At 39.4% G+C, this 21,690-nt stretch overlaps 1 protein-coding gene across 1 annotated transcript in view; it reads left to right on the top strand.

Moving 5' to 3' along the window:
• Positions 1–21,690, top strand: part of ptprz1b (protein tyrosine phosphatase receptor type Z1b) — a gene marked incomplete at both ends in the record, with an annotated part of 52,189 nt that overhangs the window by 8,456 nt on the left and 22,043 nt on the right. Inside the window, one exon of the mRNA XM_083907039.1 lies at positions 10,684–10,752. Coding sequence (XP_083763165.1) covers positions 10,684–10,752 — 69 coding nt within the window. The remainder of the gene's footprint in view (positions 1–10,683; positions 10,753–21,690) is intronic.

The raw sequence follows: 21,690 nt of genomic DNA, 5'->3' as shown, positions 1-21,690 counted from the left end.
TTGCACCCACCAGCCGACCACCCTCCTTAGTCTCATGCATGCACACACACCCACACACACACACACACTCTTACACACGTTTCAATAGAAATGTTTGCACATATATACGTACTGCAAAAGAGAAGTCTGCTGTATATTTGTGCTTACGTTTTAGACAAATAATATTTTTTTTATTTATGTTACTCTTTGTTGTATATTGTGTGTGTGTTCGTGCTGCCTTCCAGACAAGTGAGGAATTGGGAGCGCGACCTCACACTGAAAGATAGAGAAGAGAGGGGTTGGTTTTGTATCCATGGCGATGCAGAGAGTCGGAGGAGGAAGCTGACAGGAAGTCGGGGTGTTCCACACGCCATCGGGGGGCTCCTCTGTTGTCATGACGCTGTGAACTGTTGTCACAGAAAACTCAGCTCTTTGAGTGTGAAAGCAGATTAAAAAAACTGCATTTGTCAATGAACGCACGTCATGCGCAGCCTCAACCCGTGTCGATGAACAGGCTTACTTTTATATTAAATGAATCCAGCTGTACCATTTGAAGACAGACATAGATTGTTTATTGTCCTCGATGGACTTTCCAGAGTCTACGGTCGGTCACTGTACTCAGAATTTTAATATTTAAGTTTCTTAATGTGTCTTTCTTCCGCCGATTACACCAGGTCCACACATCAGCATTTGCTCTCCTCATTAAAGAGTGATCACGGCTTTTAGTTACAGTAAATCTTGTGTGCTGTACTAATTTACTGCCGTGCTGCACTCGACTCTTACAGGATTAATAATCACACACAGTGCTGTGCACACACACACACTGTTCAGTGTATTCTCAGTTTGTACAGAACAGATGGAAATGGGGGATCTGACCTCTCTAACTGCGCAGGCAGCTTAGTGGTACACACACACACATGCACACACAGGGTTAAAGTGGATATACAGTATGTTATCATAAATGTTTGGTGGATGAAACAGAAGTGGCTGTCTGTATCCACAGAAAACACATAACAACCAATGGGGAGTGAGCATCTGGGCTAATATATGGAAACAAACTCTCTTGCATACACACACATACACACAAGTATACATATGTGTTGTGAATACAGACTTCCTTCAGTCCACTAAGCTTTCTCCATCCTACACGTTTGCTTGTCCTATATATCTTCTCACATCACACAATCTGCTGTGTCTAACGTTTTTGTGGTTGCGTCACCTCATTAGTCAGACACATTCTGAGGTGGAACATTAACTGCAACTTCATACTCATTGCATGTGTTGGTTGTATATGTCTCTGTGAATTTTATTCATAGCTTTTTGAGGAAATATGTTCGCCCTGTCTGCTTTAATTTAGTAGCCGATGGCAAAGATTTGAGGTCAGTCCCCCGCAGGGCTTCTTCTAACCCTCACAGCTCATCAGAAATGTCTCAGTAAACTGTGGAGGAAACATTCTCATCCATTCCCTTTACGCCAGGCTCAAGATCAGGTTTGGAAACGATGGGGAGTGTAATTAGGCAGCTCAGAAGAAAAGATAAAATGTGAAGTTGTCAGTGGCGGCTGGTAGATAAAAATGTTTGGGGGGGTATTTTAATGAAAGAGGAGAAAAAGCACTACACTAATCAAAAGAAGAACACAGCTGACGCGATCGATTAGAGATCAGACATGATGTTCGGAGCTGAGAGACAGGGAGAGAGAGATTGTTGCCTCTTGCTGTGACAGTATGGTGTCATTTCACACTAGTTTGACGTTCACAAAAGTTTATAAAGACATGATTGACTCAGTTATGGCCACACGGTTGGCGTAGTGGTTAGCCTTTGCATCAAGAAGATGAGCCCCAGTTGGAACAAGGGCCTTTCTGCATGGAGTTTGCACGTTCTACCCGTGTGTGCGTGTGTGTGGGTTTTCTCTGGCTTCCTCCCACAGTCCAAAAACATGCAGATTTGGGGATTGGGTAAATTAGTCACTCTAAATTGACCATAGGTGTGAATGTGAGAGTGAATGGTTGTTTGTCTCTATATGTGGCCCTGTGATGGACTGGCGAACTGTCCAGGGTGTACCCTGTCTATCACCTATGTCAGCTGAGATAGGTACAGCAACCCCCGCGACCCAGTGGAGGATCAAGCAGTAGATAATGGATGGAGGGATTTGAATGCAGATCACACACAGTAGTTACTGACTGCATAATGTGTAGCTCATTTATTTAAATGTTCCATGTTTTTATAAATTATTTTAGATGATTCCTGTCATTATCTTCTTCTACGACTGGTGGGGCTGCGTCCTAGCGCCTTCTATGAACGGGCCGCCACTGGAAGTTGTGTGGGCAGATGGCCAAGCGGTGGTGTGGTGGTTTATTAGCATTGTTGCCACATGGCAAAAAGGTCACCTGTATGAATATCCAGGGCCTTATTGTGTGGCGTTTGTTATCCCCCAGTGTGTGCATGGATTCTGAATACTCCCTCTTCCTCTCACTGTCTAAAGATGTTCTGATTAGGGGTTCATTTGCTGTGTTGTGAGTGTGAAAGATTGTTTGTCTCTGATGTTTCATTTATTTGTGTGTATTTCAGTGTGTCAAGAAACTGTGCCAGTGTTGTTACAGAACGTTGAGTTATTTTCCATTTGACGCACTCGGGTCTGTCTTCGTTCGTTCATTTAAAATAGGACAACTGTAACTGTCCCCACATATCCAACTCCAATATATGACCTTCTACCCTTACATACTAAACATTTCATCCTTTGAGCCCCAACAGAAACCTAACCAGCAATCACTCTCCAGTTGTCACCGTGTGTTTTTGGTTGAAGCAGAGCAGCGTTTTAAATATCAGAACAGATTGGTTTTATTGTGATACACTGGACATGTAGGGTGTCACCTGACACTGTGTGCGTATGTGTGTGTGTGTGTTAACCCATGCAGCTGTTCAAGCTGCATTACCACCTTCAACACTGGGCCTCAAATTCTCACGGTCACCTCCAGACATACACACAAACTTGTTTTTATATCTCATTGAGGACACATCAGACATAATGCCTAATCATTACCCTTACCCTAACTCTGACCTAAACCCATTTCTAACCCTAACCCTAAAACCATGTCTCAACCCTGAAAAGGTCCTTTAAAGTTGTGGGGCCCAGACAAAATGTCCCTACAAATTCAAAATGTCCTCACAAAGATAGGGTTGTATGTTTTTTGGACACACACGCACAGAGGGAGCTACAGAGAGATTCCAGTGATAGACTTGTCTGATAAGGTTTTATATTGCGGCTTTAGTACTGCTGTGTCCCTGTGGGACAATGCCTGTTTTGTTTAGCACTCAGAAACAATATCCTGCATTTAATATTGAGCCTAATCTCGTTAACTCATAACCTCTGCGTCTGGACTTCGCTGTAAGGCTTCGTTCATTCAACTGGACACCAGAGAAGACTGGGAGATGTCCTTAAAGGACCCTAAAATGCCTGGGATCATTTGATCGTTAGGTTGCATGAAGCAAGAACATGATTGTGGTTGGAAACTCATTAAATGGAGAGTTAATTGGTTGATATTGCCTCACAGTTAGATGAGTAGATAATGATGGTATGTGCTCCACCATCAATATTTAAAGGTACAGTGTGTACATTTTTATATCCCTCGCCTCACCCTTCCTTCTCAAGTATTTTGGAGATCCTAAAACTAAAAAGATGTTAAGTCATGGTCTATTGTAAAAAAAAATAATAACTTGTGGTAACTAAAGCTGCAACGATCAGTGCTTGAATGTCTTGTTTTGTCCACAAACCAAAATGCCAGTTCTAATAATTTATTTGTTATACGGAGCAAAGAAACTAAGAAAACATTCACATTTAAGAAACTAAAACAATCAGAAATCTTGTTTGAAAAAAGCTTCAAACCAATTAATTGCTTTTCAAAATAGTTGACAATTAATTTAGTAATCAAGCTCGAGTGGTCACAATGACGGCCTGTGTAGAGCTGACCCAGCTCTTATCATTTTGTCTTCAAATTCGACCAAATGGAAATTATTTTACCTAAAATTTTACTGGATCTGTCAGTTAAAATTCTTCAAGTAAATAGACTGTCTGCAACTCTCCTGCACTCAAAGTGTAACAATCATGATCCAGTGTGTAGTTTGACCCATAGCCAATGATATGGCGGCTGGCAGAGTAAGATATGGCAACAGAAAGAGTGAGACCGTGAATGAGGGAGAAGTGGAGTATAATAGTTTAACCAGCTGACACTCAACACAGCTGAATGATATATACGTTGTAGCTTGGCCCCTGGAAGTATGTGACTGTGTGTGTGCGCATGTGAGACTGAGGTCAACAGGTGTCACATTTCCTGTGTTCATTTCTGATCAGTTATGGCAGTTGTTGTCTGAGTCTCCTTTCACTTAACAGGAAATATTGAACAGTAGTCGATCTTAGCTGTCGTTCATGCACGGAGTGCTAAACATTCTTTGTTTAAAGAGGGTTTGCTGCTGAGAGCTGCTTTAGCTGACCGTATGTTACTTACCAATGAACACTCATTTGCATATGCTGAAAAGCAGTGAAAATTTGAGATACATGACCCATCTATCAAAGTGAGACGACAACAGTTTCAGCACTTTCTCTTGACTAAATGACGAAAGGTACTGTCTGTATTGCCTTTCCCGGCTCAGGTTAATCAGAACAGAACAGCACTAATTTGCATATGTATGACTGGGTAATAACATTACAATACCTGCTGCTAGTACCGAACATTAACATTTTTAACTCAAATTGCAAATGCTTTCATTTCCCCAGAACAGGCAGTATCAGCCTCTAGACTAAAACCATCATGGATGCATAAATTCACAGAAGGTTGCAAACACTTTCCCTCTTGTGGTTTGAACACACAGGCTTTCTGTCCCTAAGGAAATGAAGAGCTTCATTTAATAGAAAAAAATCAGCATGTGACTGTGTAATGCAGCTTATTAATGATTCCCTGGTTGCAGGGATGCTGGTTAAATCAGTCCTTTGAGTCCTATAGTCCAGCATGGTGCTATTCATCAGTTTTTAGCTGGGACTGGCTCGCTTTGCAACAACATAGACCTGGTTTCAGCAAATCTTCTTCACTGCCACAGGCTGTTTAATGCTGTTGCTGTATATAATGCAAAAATCCCCCCAACATGTGTTAATATTTCACTTGAATTTAAATGGAGGCAGAGCCTTAAGTACCAGTGGGCTCGTAAACATGTTGCTACAACATGCTTATCCCTCATAACTCTCTATGATGAAACGTTTACAACTTCTCCCTGGAAGTCATTGAAAGGTATTTTAAAACCCATATGAAACCAGTAAATGGAGAGGTGCAAGGAACAAGGTCAAATAGATCCATCAAACCAGTTTGAGCACATCATCAGAAAATACTCCTGGAATAAGCTAAGCATGAGTGATCGATGTAGGAGAATCTGAGGAGACACTGAACTGCTTAGGAGGGTAAGAGTAGATGGGTTGCTAAATCAACAACCTCTGCTCAGTGTTGCCAGATCAGATTGACAGTTTCCAGCCCAATCACATCTTAGAGGCCGCCCAAACAACAAAGTTGCCAGACACCCGTGTAGATCCGTAAAATCATAACACATGCAATAGAAAAACACATCCATACGTCAAATAATGATAGATAAATAGGTTTTTGCAAATTGCAACCAACAAGAGCACAGTAAGTAAGTCAACCATAGGCTACACAAATTGCAAAATGAATGTCTGGCATCCTAGCGACAGTCCCAGATTAGTAATAATGTCAGCTGCACATAAAAAGGTGCAAAATTAAGCCGTGGAGGCCAATAAATTTCATTATTTACATCGCATTAGCTTATAATTCATATTACAGATTTACGAGTTGTGGTGAATCATACAGTGTTTCATGTTTATTTTCTATGCTGTAATACCCCACCATTTTATAACTAATAACTAACTAAAACCTTTTTTCCACTTAGTATTTTTACTCAATTTGTCCAAGACCTGTGTGCAGTGCTATTTGCAAGTATGATGCAAACAACACTGTCATGCAGACCTGTGTGCAGCACTTGCATCATACTCGGTGGTGCACTCATAATACAGTCTCATGCTTTTGAGTGCATCGTTTCAGCCGCAGCTGTGTCTCCAATGCAAGAGCTATACTCTTTCACTATTCGGTGTACCTGTCACTTGGGTTTTTGATGTGTGCGAGAGTGAGCTGTGTGCTAGTGCATACATCTCCACCACTGCCATAGACTGAATTAATTCTGTGGGGAAACACAGGTATCAGGTGTGTGGCAGACACACATCCTCATCTGGCGTTAAATCCAGCTTCATTATTTACAGTGACTTAACGTGGGGCAGAGTTCACATGAGGCCGAATCATATTTATTTTTATTACTGATTCATAATGGTAACCCAATATCTTACTCAGTTTTGTGCTGCACTTTATTTACACCTTGGAGGATTGAGCAGGTGTGTGGATGTGTATGTTGACCTTTCCATTTCGACACCATCCATAGATAAATGTCTCATTCCTGCAGCAGTCACCAACAGTAAACCTTGAATGTCAGGTCTCTGCTGCCTTCTGGGAAATATGGTGGGGCAGATAGAGTCCAGATGGGTGGAATAAAACCGTGATTCAGCTGTGAGCTTCATGCATGGTCAGCTTGCAGCAAATGAAGGTCCAACTCTGTCCGCTGTGCTCTTAAAGCTGATCACCGATTTTGCTGCTAGCTGTTGACCTGTGCAGTCCAGACTCATACTTCTTCTGTGACTGAGAGCTACAGTATGCGACCTCTTACTACAGACCCATCAATGCTTTTTTTTAAATCTATTTATTTATCTGTTCATGTAAGGTGAGATAACCCATTCATTACTGCTTCTGCTTTTAGAAAGTGTGTATTGCAAACAGTAGAGAGATTATCACAAATTAAGGGGAAAGAGGGGACTCAAATGTCACTGGCAAGATTTGAACCTGGTTCATGACCCAGGTTGTAGCATCTAAGCAAGATGAGAACAATTATTTTATTGATGACAGTAAACACTTGAAGTTAGGACTAGTTAGCAAGGACCAGCATACAGAGATAACAAATTCACATTTACACCTAAGGTCACTTCAGCTGGTCATCTATTTAAAAGAGTCAGTTTTACCAGTTTATCTATCTGGTTCTAGATTACTCTTATGTAGACTGTAGAGGGATACAGTTGGAGGGCAGATAAAGGGCCAATTCCAATTCCTATCTTAACCTCAATCTTAACCCTCAAGCTCGACCCTTAATCTTAACTGGCCCCCAAAACCAAGTGTTGAGGGTTATTTTGTCACTTAGAAATGGGACACCCCTTAAATGCAGATACAATTAGGTCCATAAATATTTGGACATCGACACAGTTCTCTTTATTTTGGCTCTATACACCACGACAATGGATTCGAAATGAAACGAACAAGATGTGCTTTAACTGCACACTTTCAGCTTTAATTTGAGGGCATTCAAATTAAGTGAACGGTGTAGGAATTACAACACTTTCTATATGTGCCTCCCACTTTTTAGTGGACCAAAAGTAATTGGACAAACTAAACAATCATAAATCAAACTTTCATTGTTTAATACTTGGTTGAAAATCCTTTGCAGTCAATTCCAGCCTGAAGTCTGGAAGGCATAGACATCACCAGACACTGGGTTTCATCCCTTCAAATCCATTGTAGTGGTGAATAGAGCCAAAAAGAAGAGAACTGTGTCGATGTCCAAATATTTATGGACCTAACTGTACGTCTTCAGACTGTGGGGGGCAGAATAACGCGAAAGCTGCGTCCAGTCTGTCAATCCAAAAAAGAAGAACACATTTACATCAGGATTATTTATTACGATCCGTTTGTCAGTCAAGTTATTAGATTGTCAGTTAGTTATAAGATGATACTCATACAAATACCACAACCACAGACACATTCAGCTGACAGTTACCTCACACCACGGCTTATTGAAAAGTAAACCATAGCAACCGATCGATTGTCCGCACTGGCCGGCTATTGACAAAAGATCGTAAAATAAAAATAAATGTTACGCAACAATGAAGTCAGTAATCCATAATATGGGCCTAAACTAAGATAATACAATGGTTTTCATCATTTTTATATCTCTATTAACAAAGAAAACACTTAATTTGTAGCATACTCGTTTCGCTGCTTTCGGCACCATCTTTGTTATATCAAAACAAGCAATGCATTCTGGGTAGCCCTTGCTCCTAAGGGTGGTCTCGGAAAATCTCAATATTGAGGGCGATACAGCCCTTAAACTTGCCCCTCAACTTAATTTTTCTGAGAATCGGGACAGCACTTGCACTAGAGGGAGCACGCATTTTTGAGATTGAGGGTTAAGATTTAGGATTAGGCAAGGAATTGGAATTCACCCAAAGACCGTACAGCAGCAAAGACAGACAGATGACATGTATCGTGTGTAGGGACGATTGCCATTTTTGGGGCCGATTCCGATTACCGATTTTTCAAGAAGTTTGACCTGCCGATACTGATTTTAGCCGATTCCGATTTAAATTTTTTAAACCACTTTTCAGCATACAGAAAGATATATATTTTTGCATCTTTTCTCCTTAATAGAACATTTTAACATAGAAATACAATCAGTTAACATCCAATATCCAAATATCCAATCCTAAAAATACAAAAACGACTCACTATAAAATAGAAGTATATATAAAAATACAAAAACAATTGTCATGATACATTTGAACATGCTACCATGGAACATAATAACTTAAAGTGTGACTTTTTGAACAGATTACCACTATAAAATAGAACTAAATAATGCTGTGGAATATTCACACACATCTTAAAAGTGCAGTGTTATGGAACCATGTTGTTCACATTCAATATCCAACTAAAAATACAACAACGAATCACTACCTGTGTAGTTTATTTAAGTTTAAACATATTTCAAAACATAGTACCTACACACAAAGTAAATGACCTCACACTCTCTCTCTCTCTCTCTTTCTCGCTCGCTCTCTCCCGCCCCGTGCCAACAATGCCGCCCAGCCCTACACTCTACTACATGTGCGTGTAGCCGCGTGCACGCGTGTTGCTGATGCTGCGCGATGCGGGTGCATTTGATCGGCTTATTAAAATCGGAATATTCTGTCTGATCGGCCGGTCACCGATTTCGGCCGATCACGTGAGAATCGGCCGGTTCCGATCACTGGCCGATTAATCGGTGCATCCCTAATCGTGTGTGGCTATAGTGACAATCAAATCATTACATCAACTCTTAACTCTTTATCCATTTCCGTGATATGGTTTTCATGCACGGAACCAAATTCAATTCAAAGTCGATTTCCATTGTAAAACTTTTCAGTCTTGTGCCAAACGTTATACAAAGGCACCTTTCCACTTAAAATGGAAACTGTTCTCAAGTTAACTCCCAGAAATAACATAAAAACTACCAATTATCTGGTGTGTGTGTGTGTGTGCAACCATGTGTGTGCACCGAGTTGCCAGGGGTAAATTAGATTAAAAACCCTCACAGTGTGATGTTAATGAAGCCATTATTGATGCGACAATCCCACAGTCAACTCCATTCGTCACTCTTTCCCCTTTTTCCCCGCTTTCATTCATTTCTCTCATCAGTCTCTCCTCTTTTGTGGGAACATGAATGTAATCATCACACGGGATTTCGAGCGAGGCGGTGTGAATGAGGCTGGAACTTCTCACTTCCTTTCTTCCTCCTCATCTTTTCTTTCTTTACATGTTCCCCATACAGTATATTATACAGACATTGAGGGTCTGTCTTTCTTTGCTTTTACAATGTATTGATCCAGTATTGTATGGCACAATACAGCACTATGATCATGCTTCCTGTAGCATTATTATATATGCTTTTCCATACATGTCCCTTTTTGATATATGTATTAAGTATCTTTTTTCAAGGGTCATTAATCAACTTTCACACTACTATGAGCCAATGTGTTGGGCTCACCTAAAGGTATAGAAACATTCATGGTCGATGCAGAAAAAGAAATAATTTTCTTTTCACTTTTTATGGTATGCATCACTGTGGGGAAATTTTGTGGGATTGCAGGAGCAGCAGAAATTAAACATGTGTGAGCTACAGCATTTAGATTCCTTGTGGCTCCATCTGTGTCAGGGTTTGTTGAATATTCATGGATGCAGAGGATTGTACACGTCACAATGGGCTTTTTTAAAGGCATTTGTATGTCTGCAGTGGCTCTGCAGCATGTGGTTGTGTTCAAGCTATTATAATGTACAGTATGTTCTTTGTGTGGAGTTATTTACTCAGCTGAGCTCATCAGTGCTGGCTGGACAGACTTAATGTCGGCAATAGGATGATAGTTGTTTTTGACCTAAATTTGACTCAACACAGCGCTTTCATCTTCTAGAGTGGAAAAGTATGTGTGCAGCAAAGGATCAAAAATTGAGAAGATTGTTGTTTTATTCACTCCTCATTCATTCAGCATTAATTTCCCTTTATGATGATTTTTTAAAAATATTGTAATTTGTAATAGCAGGTGAGTTCTGCTCTGCCTTTATACCAGTGACCAGTTTTTATGCTGTGGCTGAGGTTTACAGGGCGGCAGAACAGCAAGTGGTTCTGTGAAATTGTGTAGATTGTTCACACTGCATATGTTCTGGTCATGCTTTCAGAGAATTTGTGTTTTATTGAAATTGCTAAATGTCACTTAACCTGTGTGTATGTCTGTCTCCTGTAGTTTTGGCAGCAGAGCCGCTGGTCCGAGGCCTGACGAAACTCCCTGAGGATGTGGACTGGTCATACACAGGTCTGTACACACCAGTAATGGGAAAAAAAAAAAAGATATAATAAGACTGCCATGTGAGTGGTCATAAGCTCTTTGCAACAAAGATGACAGAGTGATGTGCCATCTGGTGTGGCTGCTCTCAGCACTTCATCTCAGAATGTAACAGAAAGCCACTGGTTTGATCACTGGCTCCTTTTTAGACCCCCGATCAGAGGGGAGGGACTTGTCACCTTGGTAACTAAGAAAACGGAGAACCTTGTTTTGTGCCGTATGTCAGACTGAAGTTTTCACAACAAAGACAGAAAAATGAGCTCGACCAGACTGTGAATATTGCTGTTGAGTTATTGTCTTTTATCAGCTGCTGTTGGCTGTGGCGTGCTCTGTTACAGATGGGTCACATGAGAGTTTGTGTTGGTTCACTATGTATAAATCTTGAAAATTGTTGGTCTATAGTATAGGGCTCTTTGTTGTTTTCAAAGAGTGTGTATGCGTGCACAGCTCTGTTGCAGAAGGGCACCACTAAGCATTTAACTAGCAGTGTTGTCGTGAAGTTAGCCGGCTCTCATTTACGAATTCAGACCGCTATAAAAAAGGAGATGTTTTCCTTGTACTACGCCAGCTTGTCGCATTGTGATAAAGCAAGTTATGTTAGGAAAATTTCCTGACATAACTTGCTTTATCCCATTCACCAAGGTTAATTTAATTAACCTTGGTGAATGGGATAAGCTTTAGGCACTGGTGAGTGGATTAATGATGTAATGTAGAGTAATGTTTACACCCCAAGACAAAGGTCAGTGGCCTTCCTTTAACGTTACTTTACAAAGTGAATGGTTACAGTATTGGCAACACAACTAGCAAAACAACCGGAGTACATTAGCTTCTAAGCTACGGTAGTTTGACTTAAACTTGAGTTTAATTACGCTGTTGCTCTCAAACTTTGTTTTTTACATTGTTATGCATAGTAATACTTACTTCATTCATGTTAGCTTGTTACCTGAGGCCAAAAATTCATTAACGTAACATCCTCCTGATGGCTTGCAACCAAAGACGTCTCCGGTTAGCCTTGAAACGGGTGCAACTTGATGGTATCTGGTAAAACTTCAGGCTTTTGTCTTGTTTTTTAAAACAATTTGTGCAACCGACAGCACAACAAGACATGTTGTTGGTTTACCTGTTGCTCACAATAGCGCTTTCTGCAACTGACATGCGCACTAGAGAGAAGACATGTGTGTGATGTAGACTACAAAGGGGTCTATAAGTATGATATCATGGCAGCAAAACATTCTCAATTGTGGGCCTCTGTCTAAAATGTTTGGAAACACAGCTACACAGTGTAGTTACCCCAATAAAACTGTCAGGAACCGATGGACCCAGGCAGAAAGGGTCAGGCCAGGTTCAGAGAAATATTTTGAAATGATATTCATGGTCATGTCAGATTCACTCATGCTGGAAATGCACTCGTCTGGATTTCACCATGTTTTTTCCTTGCTCTTGTCCTTTTCTGTGTACTGGCTGGATTCTTTCTGGGTCAAACATCGGGGCGGAATGAATCTGTAAAGCACTCACAGGCCCAATTGAACATATACATGCAGTTGTAATTCGACTCCCAGCTTCATTTTCTGGGGTTGTTAGTCTGACGTTGATTAATTGGATTTAGTACAATTTGTTGAGTCATGTAAACCGTCATGAATGTCAAACAAAAAGTGAAAGGAGTAAAAGAGATCAAACCAGTCTGTACATTATTGGTGATGTCATGAACATAAAAACCCAAGTATGAATATGTGATACACTTCAAACAAACAGGATGCTCATAAAAGAATAATTTGATATAACCACAAAACAGTTACAGGAGGCTTTGTGCTACTTCATAGAACATACAGATCCATCAGATGTCAAGCTCAACACTCTGATCGTCACATGAACTGAGGAAATGACTTAGTAACATCTCCCGCAGGACAGCCTTGATCTGCCTCAGAGCATATGGTCAGATGACACGAGCAAACAGAGCACAGAGCACAGAGCCCCTGCTGTGCTAAGCTGTGCTCCAGCAGAAACAGAGAGAGGGTAATGGTCCCACAGGGAGGGAGATTAGCTTCTTCGTGGTCAGACAGAATCAGGATGAGTGATCCAGCTCAACAGGTCATTTGGCGGAACACAGAGATATTAGAATTACTAACCTGCACCCAAATGGATTGCTGTGATAATAGACATGTATCATTTAAGTCACATGATCATAATACACTGCAGGCAAATGGTGGACACATAATTTACAACCCTAACACAAATAATTGCAGTGTTACATTCAAGACAATGTTTTTAACAGTTTACTCATGGAGTTGAAGAAAAGACAGAACCACAGCAGAATATGTGTCCTATCTTAAGAATGTAACTGTGCCGTTTTATGCACAGTCCTGGAATTGGAATAAAGAATTGCACCAACATTCATTCAGCATATACCACATGTAAGATAGAGCCATATATTTTTTATCATTATTTCATTGACCTAAGGGCTTGAATATTATGTTTTATTCCTGAATTTATTTTTCTAAAATATGCGCATGTGATGTAAAGTTTGTTGTGACAGGACGAGCGGACAGACCATTAACTGCTGATTCTCGAGAAACTCACTGTAAGTGTGTGTGGTAATTGGGACACACTTTGCTTAGTCTTGATTTTGTTTTTATAAACCAGAAGTCTGGTCATTGGTCTGGACACCCAGTTAATTTGGCATTAAATAAAGCATTTCCACGTTTTAAATGAGCACTATAAATCCAGTGACTTTCAGGTTCATTCACATGCACCAAGTGCAGCCATGAGATTGTGTTTATGTGACTTGTTATTCATAATGGCAAAACAACATGGATTTCGATCCATGTTGTTTTGATAAGCAGGTTTTCTTTCCCAAATATTTTCAATCCAGTCTAAGACACACACAATACATGCAGGTTTGCACAGCTCTTCTTCATAGGACACATGTTTTATCCCTTAACCTTAACCATAACCATAACCCGTTGATGCCTAACCTTAACCTTACCACAGTTCAAATCCTCTGAAATGAGGTTCTGCCTCATCAGGACCAGGTTGTCATCTACCTCTGGTGCTGACAAGGTCAGTGTTTATACCAGAAAAGGGCCTTAAGAGATAACATGAACACATGCACCTACACTTAGACACACACTTGTTCAAGTGTAATAGATTTTTCTGTGTGTGATACACAGAAATGTTCATGAATCTTTCTCCTTTAGAAATGGAGCTCACTCTGTCTGTCTTGTCTTTGTCTCTTTGAAAATGCTGTTCTTCTTAATTTTCTTTTTATGGAGTCCATCTTCACAGCTGAAGACGTTTTGATAGCAGTTCATTAAGATTCACTGTAACTTTAGCCTTTCTGTTGTGTGTATGTGTGTGTGCGTGCATGTATTCACAATCTTGTTTTTCTGACCAGCTCTGTTACGTGCCTTGTGCTGTGCACTGAGCCATGAGTAAAAGCATTAACATTTGAAAGAAACACACTTCATTGTGAGGCACTGTGCACAGCTCTTTAGTTGGGTCAGAAGTAGGGGGGGGGGGGGCACAAAAGCAAAATAAAGGCAAATGAAAGAAAGAGGGGAGCAGGAGAGTGAGAGGGTAAGTGACAGAAAAGAAGGAAAGAAGAGCTGTACTGAAAAGATGATAGAGGTAGGGGAGGAGAGTGTAAAAGTAGGTTAGATCCAAATCATAATAGAGGTTTTTCCATTGTGCTTTCCTTAAAAAAAGACTTAAACCCAGTAACCTATATGTACACTACTGACAGTGTTACAGTAAAGGGTGTGTATGAATTACACATTGACAAAGTAACATTAAAGGTGTGAAAAAAATATGGAATTATTGAAACGCCTCTACAGAGACAGAGTTCTACACAAACTTCCAGCATCAGAGGATTTATCTGTCCAGTCGATACATGTTATATATGACAGCAATGTGCCTGCTAGAGCCTGCAAATTATCACTTTTCCAAATGCTAACTGCTGTTAGCTCCCAGTAGCCTCTGTGACTGAAGTCGTTTCCTGTCCCTCAAGATTTGTTTTGCTTTTTTTAAGGTGGACCTAAAGAGATACTACTAAACCGAGCATTCTAAACAGGGCTGTTTTGGCAGGGTGATTGAACTGCTGTGGTGCTTCATCCTTATGGTATTTTGACCAAAGCATGTCACAGACATGTTCATTAGGACACCAGGGAACTAGTTTAACTTGGTGATATAGGGTATAATATGACCCCTTTAAATTAATTATGCCAGCTTTTCCTTTATTCTGAGCTTTAATCCCTCTAATGTGGTCTAACTTTAAATCTTGGTGGTATTTACTCTGTCTAAAATTTTACTAAATTTGGCTGGCCAATTAACAAATCTATACTCATACTGTATACTGTGTGCATGTGTGTGTTGGTGCTTCTTTCTCCTGTTCCATGCTATTTTCATCGTTCCTCTCTGTGTTGTCTTGGGGGGGTCTTTTGCCTGGAGGACACCCCTCAGGTCCCCATCTGTTGTGGGTGTATATGTAATCATAACTGGTTTTGTTTGTCTGAATAAAAACAGCAAAACTCTAAAATATCTGTCTGTCTGTCAGACACGTGTATGTCTGTACATTAATTTGTTCAATTATGCCATAAAACCATTTCTGATTTTTCCATCATTATGTGACTGGAAAGAAAAGTGGGTTTGTTGTTTATAATTATGTTGACATTAAAAACCAGATCACACTCCTGATAAAGTGGTCCATTAGAAAAGATGCATGTCCCCCAGTATTAGCACAGACAGCTGATCCTCCCTGCACAGTCATCAGGATTAGGCCCATATTTATGGATAACATGAGACTGTGATGATGGCTCTGTCTGTCTCCTCCCAAACCCCAGAAAAAACCTTCATATTAAATTCATGCTCACTCAGGCGATGCAAATGTGGGTCACTGTGTGGGTGTGAACAGTTGATAGTCATACATTTGAATGTATACACTGAGAAAAATGAAGGGAAGCTGACATTAAGTCATTTCCAGAAATGACCATTAGCATTGGTTGTCTCAAAGGGTTTTCATGGTATTCATGTTATTAAGAGTTACATAACTTGAAAGAACGTTCATGTTGCCTCTCCATTTTTTGACCTCATGCTGTATTGTCCCTTTCGCATGTTGAAATATCTGTAAATGGCAATTAAAAAATGCATATCTTCACTGCCAAAACATTAATACATCCCCTGCCATTTTCTGTCTCCACATGACTTGATTTCATTCATCTTAATTGAATTTGACAGTTTTTTTTAACCTGTTGAAATATGTATAAGGGCTGAAACATAATCTGAAGTGCAGTTTTTCATTTGTCAGAAGAATATAATTTTCTCTTAGTGACAGGATGGGCTGTTATGCCTTAAAATGACTTGATTTGATCAGTGAGGGTTGTATTTGACAGATTTTAGCCTTTGAAATATGTCTTACTTACCAAAAAGTTATGACGGATTTTCTTGGCTGATTTCACTCAGGAGAGCCATGTTTCACATGTTATGGTCCACTCAGTTCCTTTTACCCAAAACAACAGACAAAATGCTGAGGTAATAACAGCTCCTACTGTGTTGGTTGTTTTCTTCCTCAAGCATTAAAGGTAGGCATCTGTTGCTTTGATTTGTTCTTCCACCACATGGTAGCCAGATAATTTGACTTGTTGACCTGCTGATTCCTAACTGACTTTGAAAATGATGGAGGCACATTTTCTCCTTATGTTTTGGAATTATGTCAAACAATATAATGAAAAATAGCTGAAGAATGACAAATCGATGTGGATAAATAACTGGGTTTTCAGATCAGTAAACAAAGAAAAAATTTGGGATTATCGTTTTTTTTTTTGAAAAAAAACAAGATTATGCAAGTTGAAGTTTCTAAGAAGCCACTACATGCTTCCCACAGTATTGTGGGTCTTAAAACCATAAACTTTGTATTTGAATAGGGTTTGTTTGAACGCTGTGAACCAGATGGTGCATTTGATTTGGTGAAAGGAAAGTGGGAGGAGCTCAACGTGGGAGGTGTCAAACGTTTGACTCCTCCCACTTTGAGAAGGCTGCTGTGTATGTGTTCACCGTTGAATGAAGATGAACAAAGAAAAACACAGAAGAACTAAATTGTGGCTGTACTTCTTAACGAGGACAGAGGCTTCTGGTCATGCTGACGCCAATCTCACTTATGCTATGCAAGTGGACTTTATATTAACACGTTAGCATTTAAGCTAGGGGACATTATGCTAATGCGTATAATGTCCGCAGATTATAGTTATTTCGAGATAAGATGTTTTGATGTTATAATGAGAAAACATCTTATCTCAAAATAATTTAATAGTTTCTCGTTATAACGTAATAGTTTCTCGAAATAACGTGATAGTTTTTCGTTATAACGAGAAAACATCTTATCTCGAAATATTGCAATGTTTCATCTTATAACATAATACTGAACATCCCACTTTTTTTGTATGTGTGGCAGCAATACGCTTTCGTATTTAATAATCCACTGTAGGGCTGCAACTAACGATTATTTTAATAATCGATTAATCGGTCGATTATTTTTTCGATTCATCAATGAATCGGATAAAAAAAAGAAACCTTTGTAATTGCCATATCTTTATTCAAAAACGGAACATTTCAAATTCACACTGCAGACTAAAGTGTAAAAACAACTGGTTATTGCTCCAACGTCTCTGAGCTATCAAAAAGTAATATTAAATGATAAAAAAAAAATCAAAACTTACTGGAATAACACAAAAAAACATAAAAGGTATGATATACATACATTAACAGACGAGTCACATTTTTTATAATATTAATTAATTAATTTATACTCACACAGGTTAAAGTACACATGTATTTTTATACTAATTCAAGTATATTTAATATGTTGATTTTGACCCTGTCTGACGACATAATGTCCTACCTCACTTGAATCTCACCTGCTTACTACAGAAAATGTACATTTGAAACTTACTCATTACATTATTACATCATAGTAGTATCGTTTTTAATAACTTACAGCTGTAAGTGCTTTAAAAACAGAAGAAAAAAAGACACGCACGCACACACACGCACGCACGCACACACTAATGCTTTCTTTAGTTTAATAAACTGTTCATGTTTGTAAAGCTGAATAATGAATAAATTAACCCACTATACGAGAAACATGAGAGACTAATGCTACATGTCCTTACTTCCTTACTCCCTTCCTTGTCACAGAGGACTCCTACATGTTTTCTTTTTAGGTGCTGGTTAATCACCGTGGTTCTCCCGTGTCACGCCATTTCGCTCTTGCAAAGATTGCAGCTAACACACTTTTTAGGTTCACGAATGGTAAAGTGTTCCCACATTTTAGAAGATTTCGGCGGAACGGTTTTCTCCGCCTCCGCCATGTTTCAAGTCTAAAATATAAGTTGTCGCTCACTCTAAAACTTTCCCTCACCGCTTATTCGCTCGACCATTCACGCGCACACAAGGCTCGCTGTGCATCAACCGGCATGAAACAGTCGGCATCTGTAAACAGTTCCGCGCCTAGGAGTGACGTATTAATCCCCCGTCTTTTTGTTATCATATTACTAATTAGAGGGATTAAGTGTCCAATTGTCTGAGCACTGTTACACAGAATTGAATACCGTGCCAGGCAGATGCCATGGAAGCTTTATTCCAGTTATTTGTGTGTCTCTGTCAGCTCGCTGCTCTATTGTGCCCCGCTCCTGCCTCATCTCATGTTTGATGTTTGATGTCCTCTGTGTACATGCGTGTTTGATCACCACCCACAATGTTCTAAACTGCTCTCTTAGTCACCAAATACGTTGAGATGCCTGGTCTTCTGCTCTAGTTGTTGTTCAATCTGCGTGGCTGTTCAAAGAATCCTGCAGAGGTGTGTGTGTGTGTGTGTTGCATGCTTTGTGACTACAGTAATAAGTTCAGTAGCTGCATTTTCTACACAGTGAAGGTCTCCTCTTACTGTGAAGGTCAAGTGTGTGAACAGGTTTGACTTCACAAAACACCTTTAGGTTTAGACAGGTGTCTTAAACTGACGTCACAGGTCAGCAGAGTCATCCAAACATGAGCTTAAGCTCTTTTAGAGGATGACCATTTTTGGGTTTTTCTATGGCAGATGCTGATAATCTAGAAATCAGTGCATATCTGTCTTTAGGCTGATATAAACAACATGTAAGGTATGTCTCCCCAATCTGCATTTTGTTCGACTGTACCGCAGTGCATTTATATATTTTGATGCAAAATATTGTAGAGACTAACTTGTAAATACATGAAACAAGTAATCAAAATGTTTACTTACTGTTTAGCTTTTGGATGAAAAGGTGCATTTAGCAGCATTTCTTTATAAAGGTTTTGAGAGCAAAGCATTGTAAACTTAAATAAATAAGTAATAATCAGCTGGATTAATCAGTCTACCGCTAATCTCTTTAGGGTAAACGTTCACACGTCTCGCTTGAGCCTTCAGAGATCACATCCAGACCATAGAGAGACTACGATGCAAATACTAAGATTTTTTTCCTTTTCAAATACTCTGACAGGACTGATCCTCAGATATGGTGTCTGCTGACAGGACATCATTACCATATAGTAGATCTCACTGTGAATGACTGATGAGAGAGTGTGTATATGCGTGTGTGCGCGTTTCTTTGTCTGCCATACATAATAGATTCATTTATAGCTTAGATTGTATCAGCTTCAGGTTTACTCCATTGTGACAGTCTCTCTTTCTCTCACTGTCTGTCTCTGTGTGTGTCCATGAGAACCAGTCGTCCTCATACGAAACCTGGTCCTCACAAGACGGGACCTAATTTCTGAGGAACTGCTTAAGTTAGTGTTGGCCATTAACTGGTTATGGTTAAGGTTTTTCGGCTGTCCAACTGAATGGAAGTCAGTGCAGTGAAGAAGTGCGTGTGGATTTGCACTTGTAAGCCATTCATGCATTCAGAGACATTGATTGATTCTGCATATTAATATTAAAATATTAAAAGAGAGAATTTTTATGTCTGTGCTCTGATATGTTTTTGATAGTTTTACAGCAAAGTGAATCACATGGCACCAGTTGTCACGTGAGCAGCTGCTCTTCTGCACAAAATCTGTCTGAGTATTGAGAAATAGGTTGATTTGTGCTGTCTGTTAACAACCTTAAGAAGTGCATGTCGTAGGTGCACTATCGTTTTAAAATGATCTGCAACAGATGTGCGGCATGTTGCATTATTTGTCATATTCATTGTTATTTTGTTTTACAAAATAAAATCATTTTCCCCATTTCACCGATCACATGTATTCTCTTATTAGAGATAGTTATCTCGACTTTCAGTTTGTAATTACAATGGAATAGCGGTAAATTCTTTCTTCTATAGTTAAAATTAAAATAATGAATTGTTACCAGCTGTGCATATTGTTACTGTGTCATTTGTGTTTAAATGTTTTTATTTTACAGATTATGTATGATATGTTAAAGTTGATATATGGAAAGACAGGTTAAAATATTCAAGTGCTTTTGTTCAACCCTATCAGCCACACAGTAACGCAAATGCAGCGGCACCAGTGTGGGTTCAGCATAGAACAAGAGACGTTTTTGCTTTTAATATTTCATACATATTCAGCTATTTTTACTGCTCGTGATGTAGACGAGAGCAGACACAAAAAGTCCTATATTATTTATTTTAATAATGCTGCAAGTTTCCTGAAGTTGGCTCACCCAGCAGTGCAGGACGTTTTTATTGAGCGGTGTTAAGACGTGGTTAAAAGGGCAGCAGAATCAATTTTAAGGGATAGTTTGGATTTTTGGGACATTATGTTGTAGGATGCCAATAGTAGAGTGTTTGCAACACTAGTCAAATCATTTAACAAGTCTCTGGTTCAGAGATCTCTCCCTGTAAAGTAGTTCTGGGAGAGAGCCAGGGTCACAAAACTGGAAAAGAACAAAAGTTGAAGAAAAAACAAGACATTTGGAAACCAAACATGTAACCTCATCTCAGAGGAAGTGAGCACATCTTCTACTTCAGCCTGCATCACCAACCACAGAGAGTTCTTCTTTTTTTTTTTTCTCAACATTCCCAAAATAAACTGAAAGAAGCATCGCCAGCAAGCGGGAGCCAGCGGCCGGCTGTCTTTAGGCTGTCTCTTATGATATATAATTCATTAGTATGAGTATTTATGTGGATGCTCAGTTAATTGCTGGTGACTATTCACTGTAGACACCTCATTATACTGAGGTCATTTTGTGTCTTCTGTAATATAATTAACGTAATATTTTGCATTCTCAGCAGCACATATAAATATTATTATTATTATGTATTTTCTGGGTGTTTTCAGATAATACATTTTAAATAATGGGCATCCTGTTAGTTTGAAGTGGTTTTAACACTCAAATGCAGAGCAAACTGATACAGATGCAAACTATAAAGCTGATATCTGTTCAATCATGTGTGACCAGTTACAGTTAAACCATCTGCTCTGACCTCATTAGACCCATTGTCTTCATTGTTTTACAGTAAAGCACACACACATACATAATAAGTACGTAAGTTGAACATAACACCAAATTATATTGAGTGATGTGTCATAATCAAACTCTATTTTTAAAGCCTTTCAGTCGTGCAACACTATGTCCTGTAAATGTACTCGAAACAAATATGAGTCAGCAGAATAAGTGTAGTAAAGTCAACACTATGAGACACTGCTGCATATGCCTGAAGGAGAGAGCAGATGAACGACTGCACAATGAATTAACTCATTCAATCATGCAAAGGCGGGAACTATTCATGCTTGCACATGACTAGATATAGCAGTTCAGTGCACAGTATACATGTCACTTTCAATTGTGATTGAATATTTTACACAGGCGAAGGCAAGTGTATGCAAATACAAAGATGTGACAAATTGAAACATGTGATTATTGTATATTTGGTGAATTACATGTATTTGTACACATGC

The sequence above is a fragment of the Microchirus variegatus genome (assembly GCF_963457635.1).
Source record: "Microchirus variegatus genome assembly, chromosome: 20".
NCBI classification, from domain to species: domain Eukaryota; kingdom Metazoa; phylum Chordata; class Actinopteri; order Pleuronectiformes; family Soleidae; genus Microchirus; species Microchirus variegatus.
This window is presented reverse-complemented; position numbering and strand designations above follow the sequence as displayed.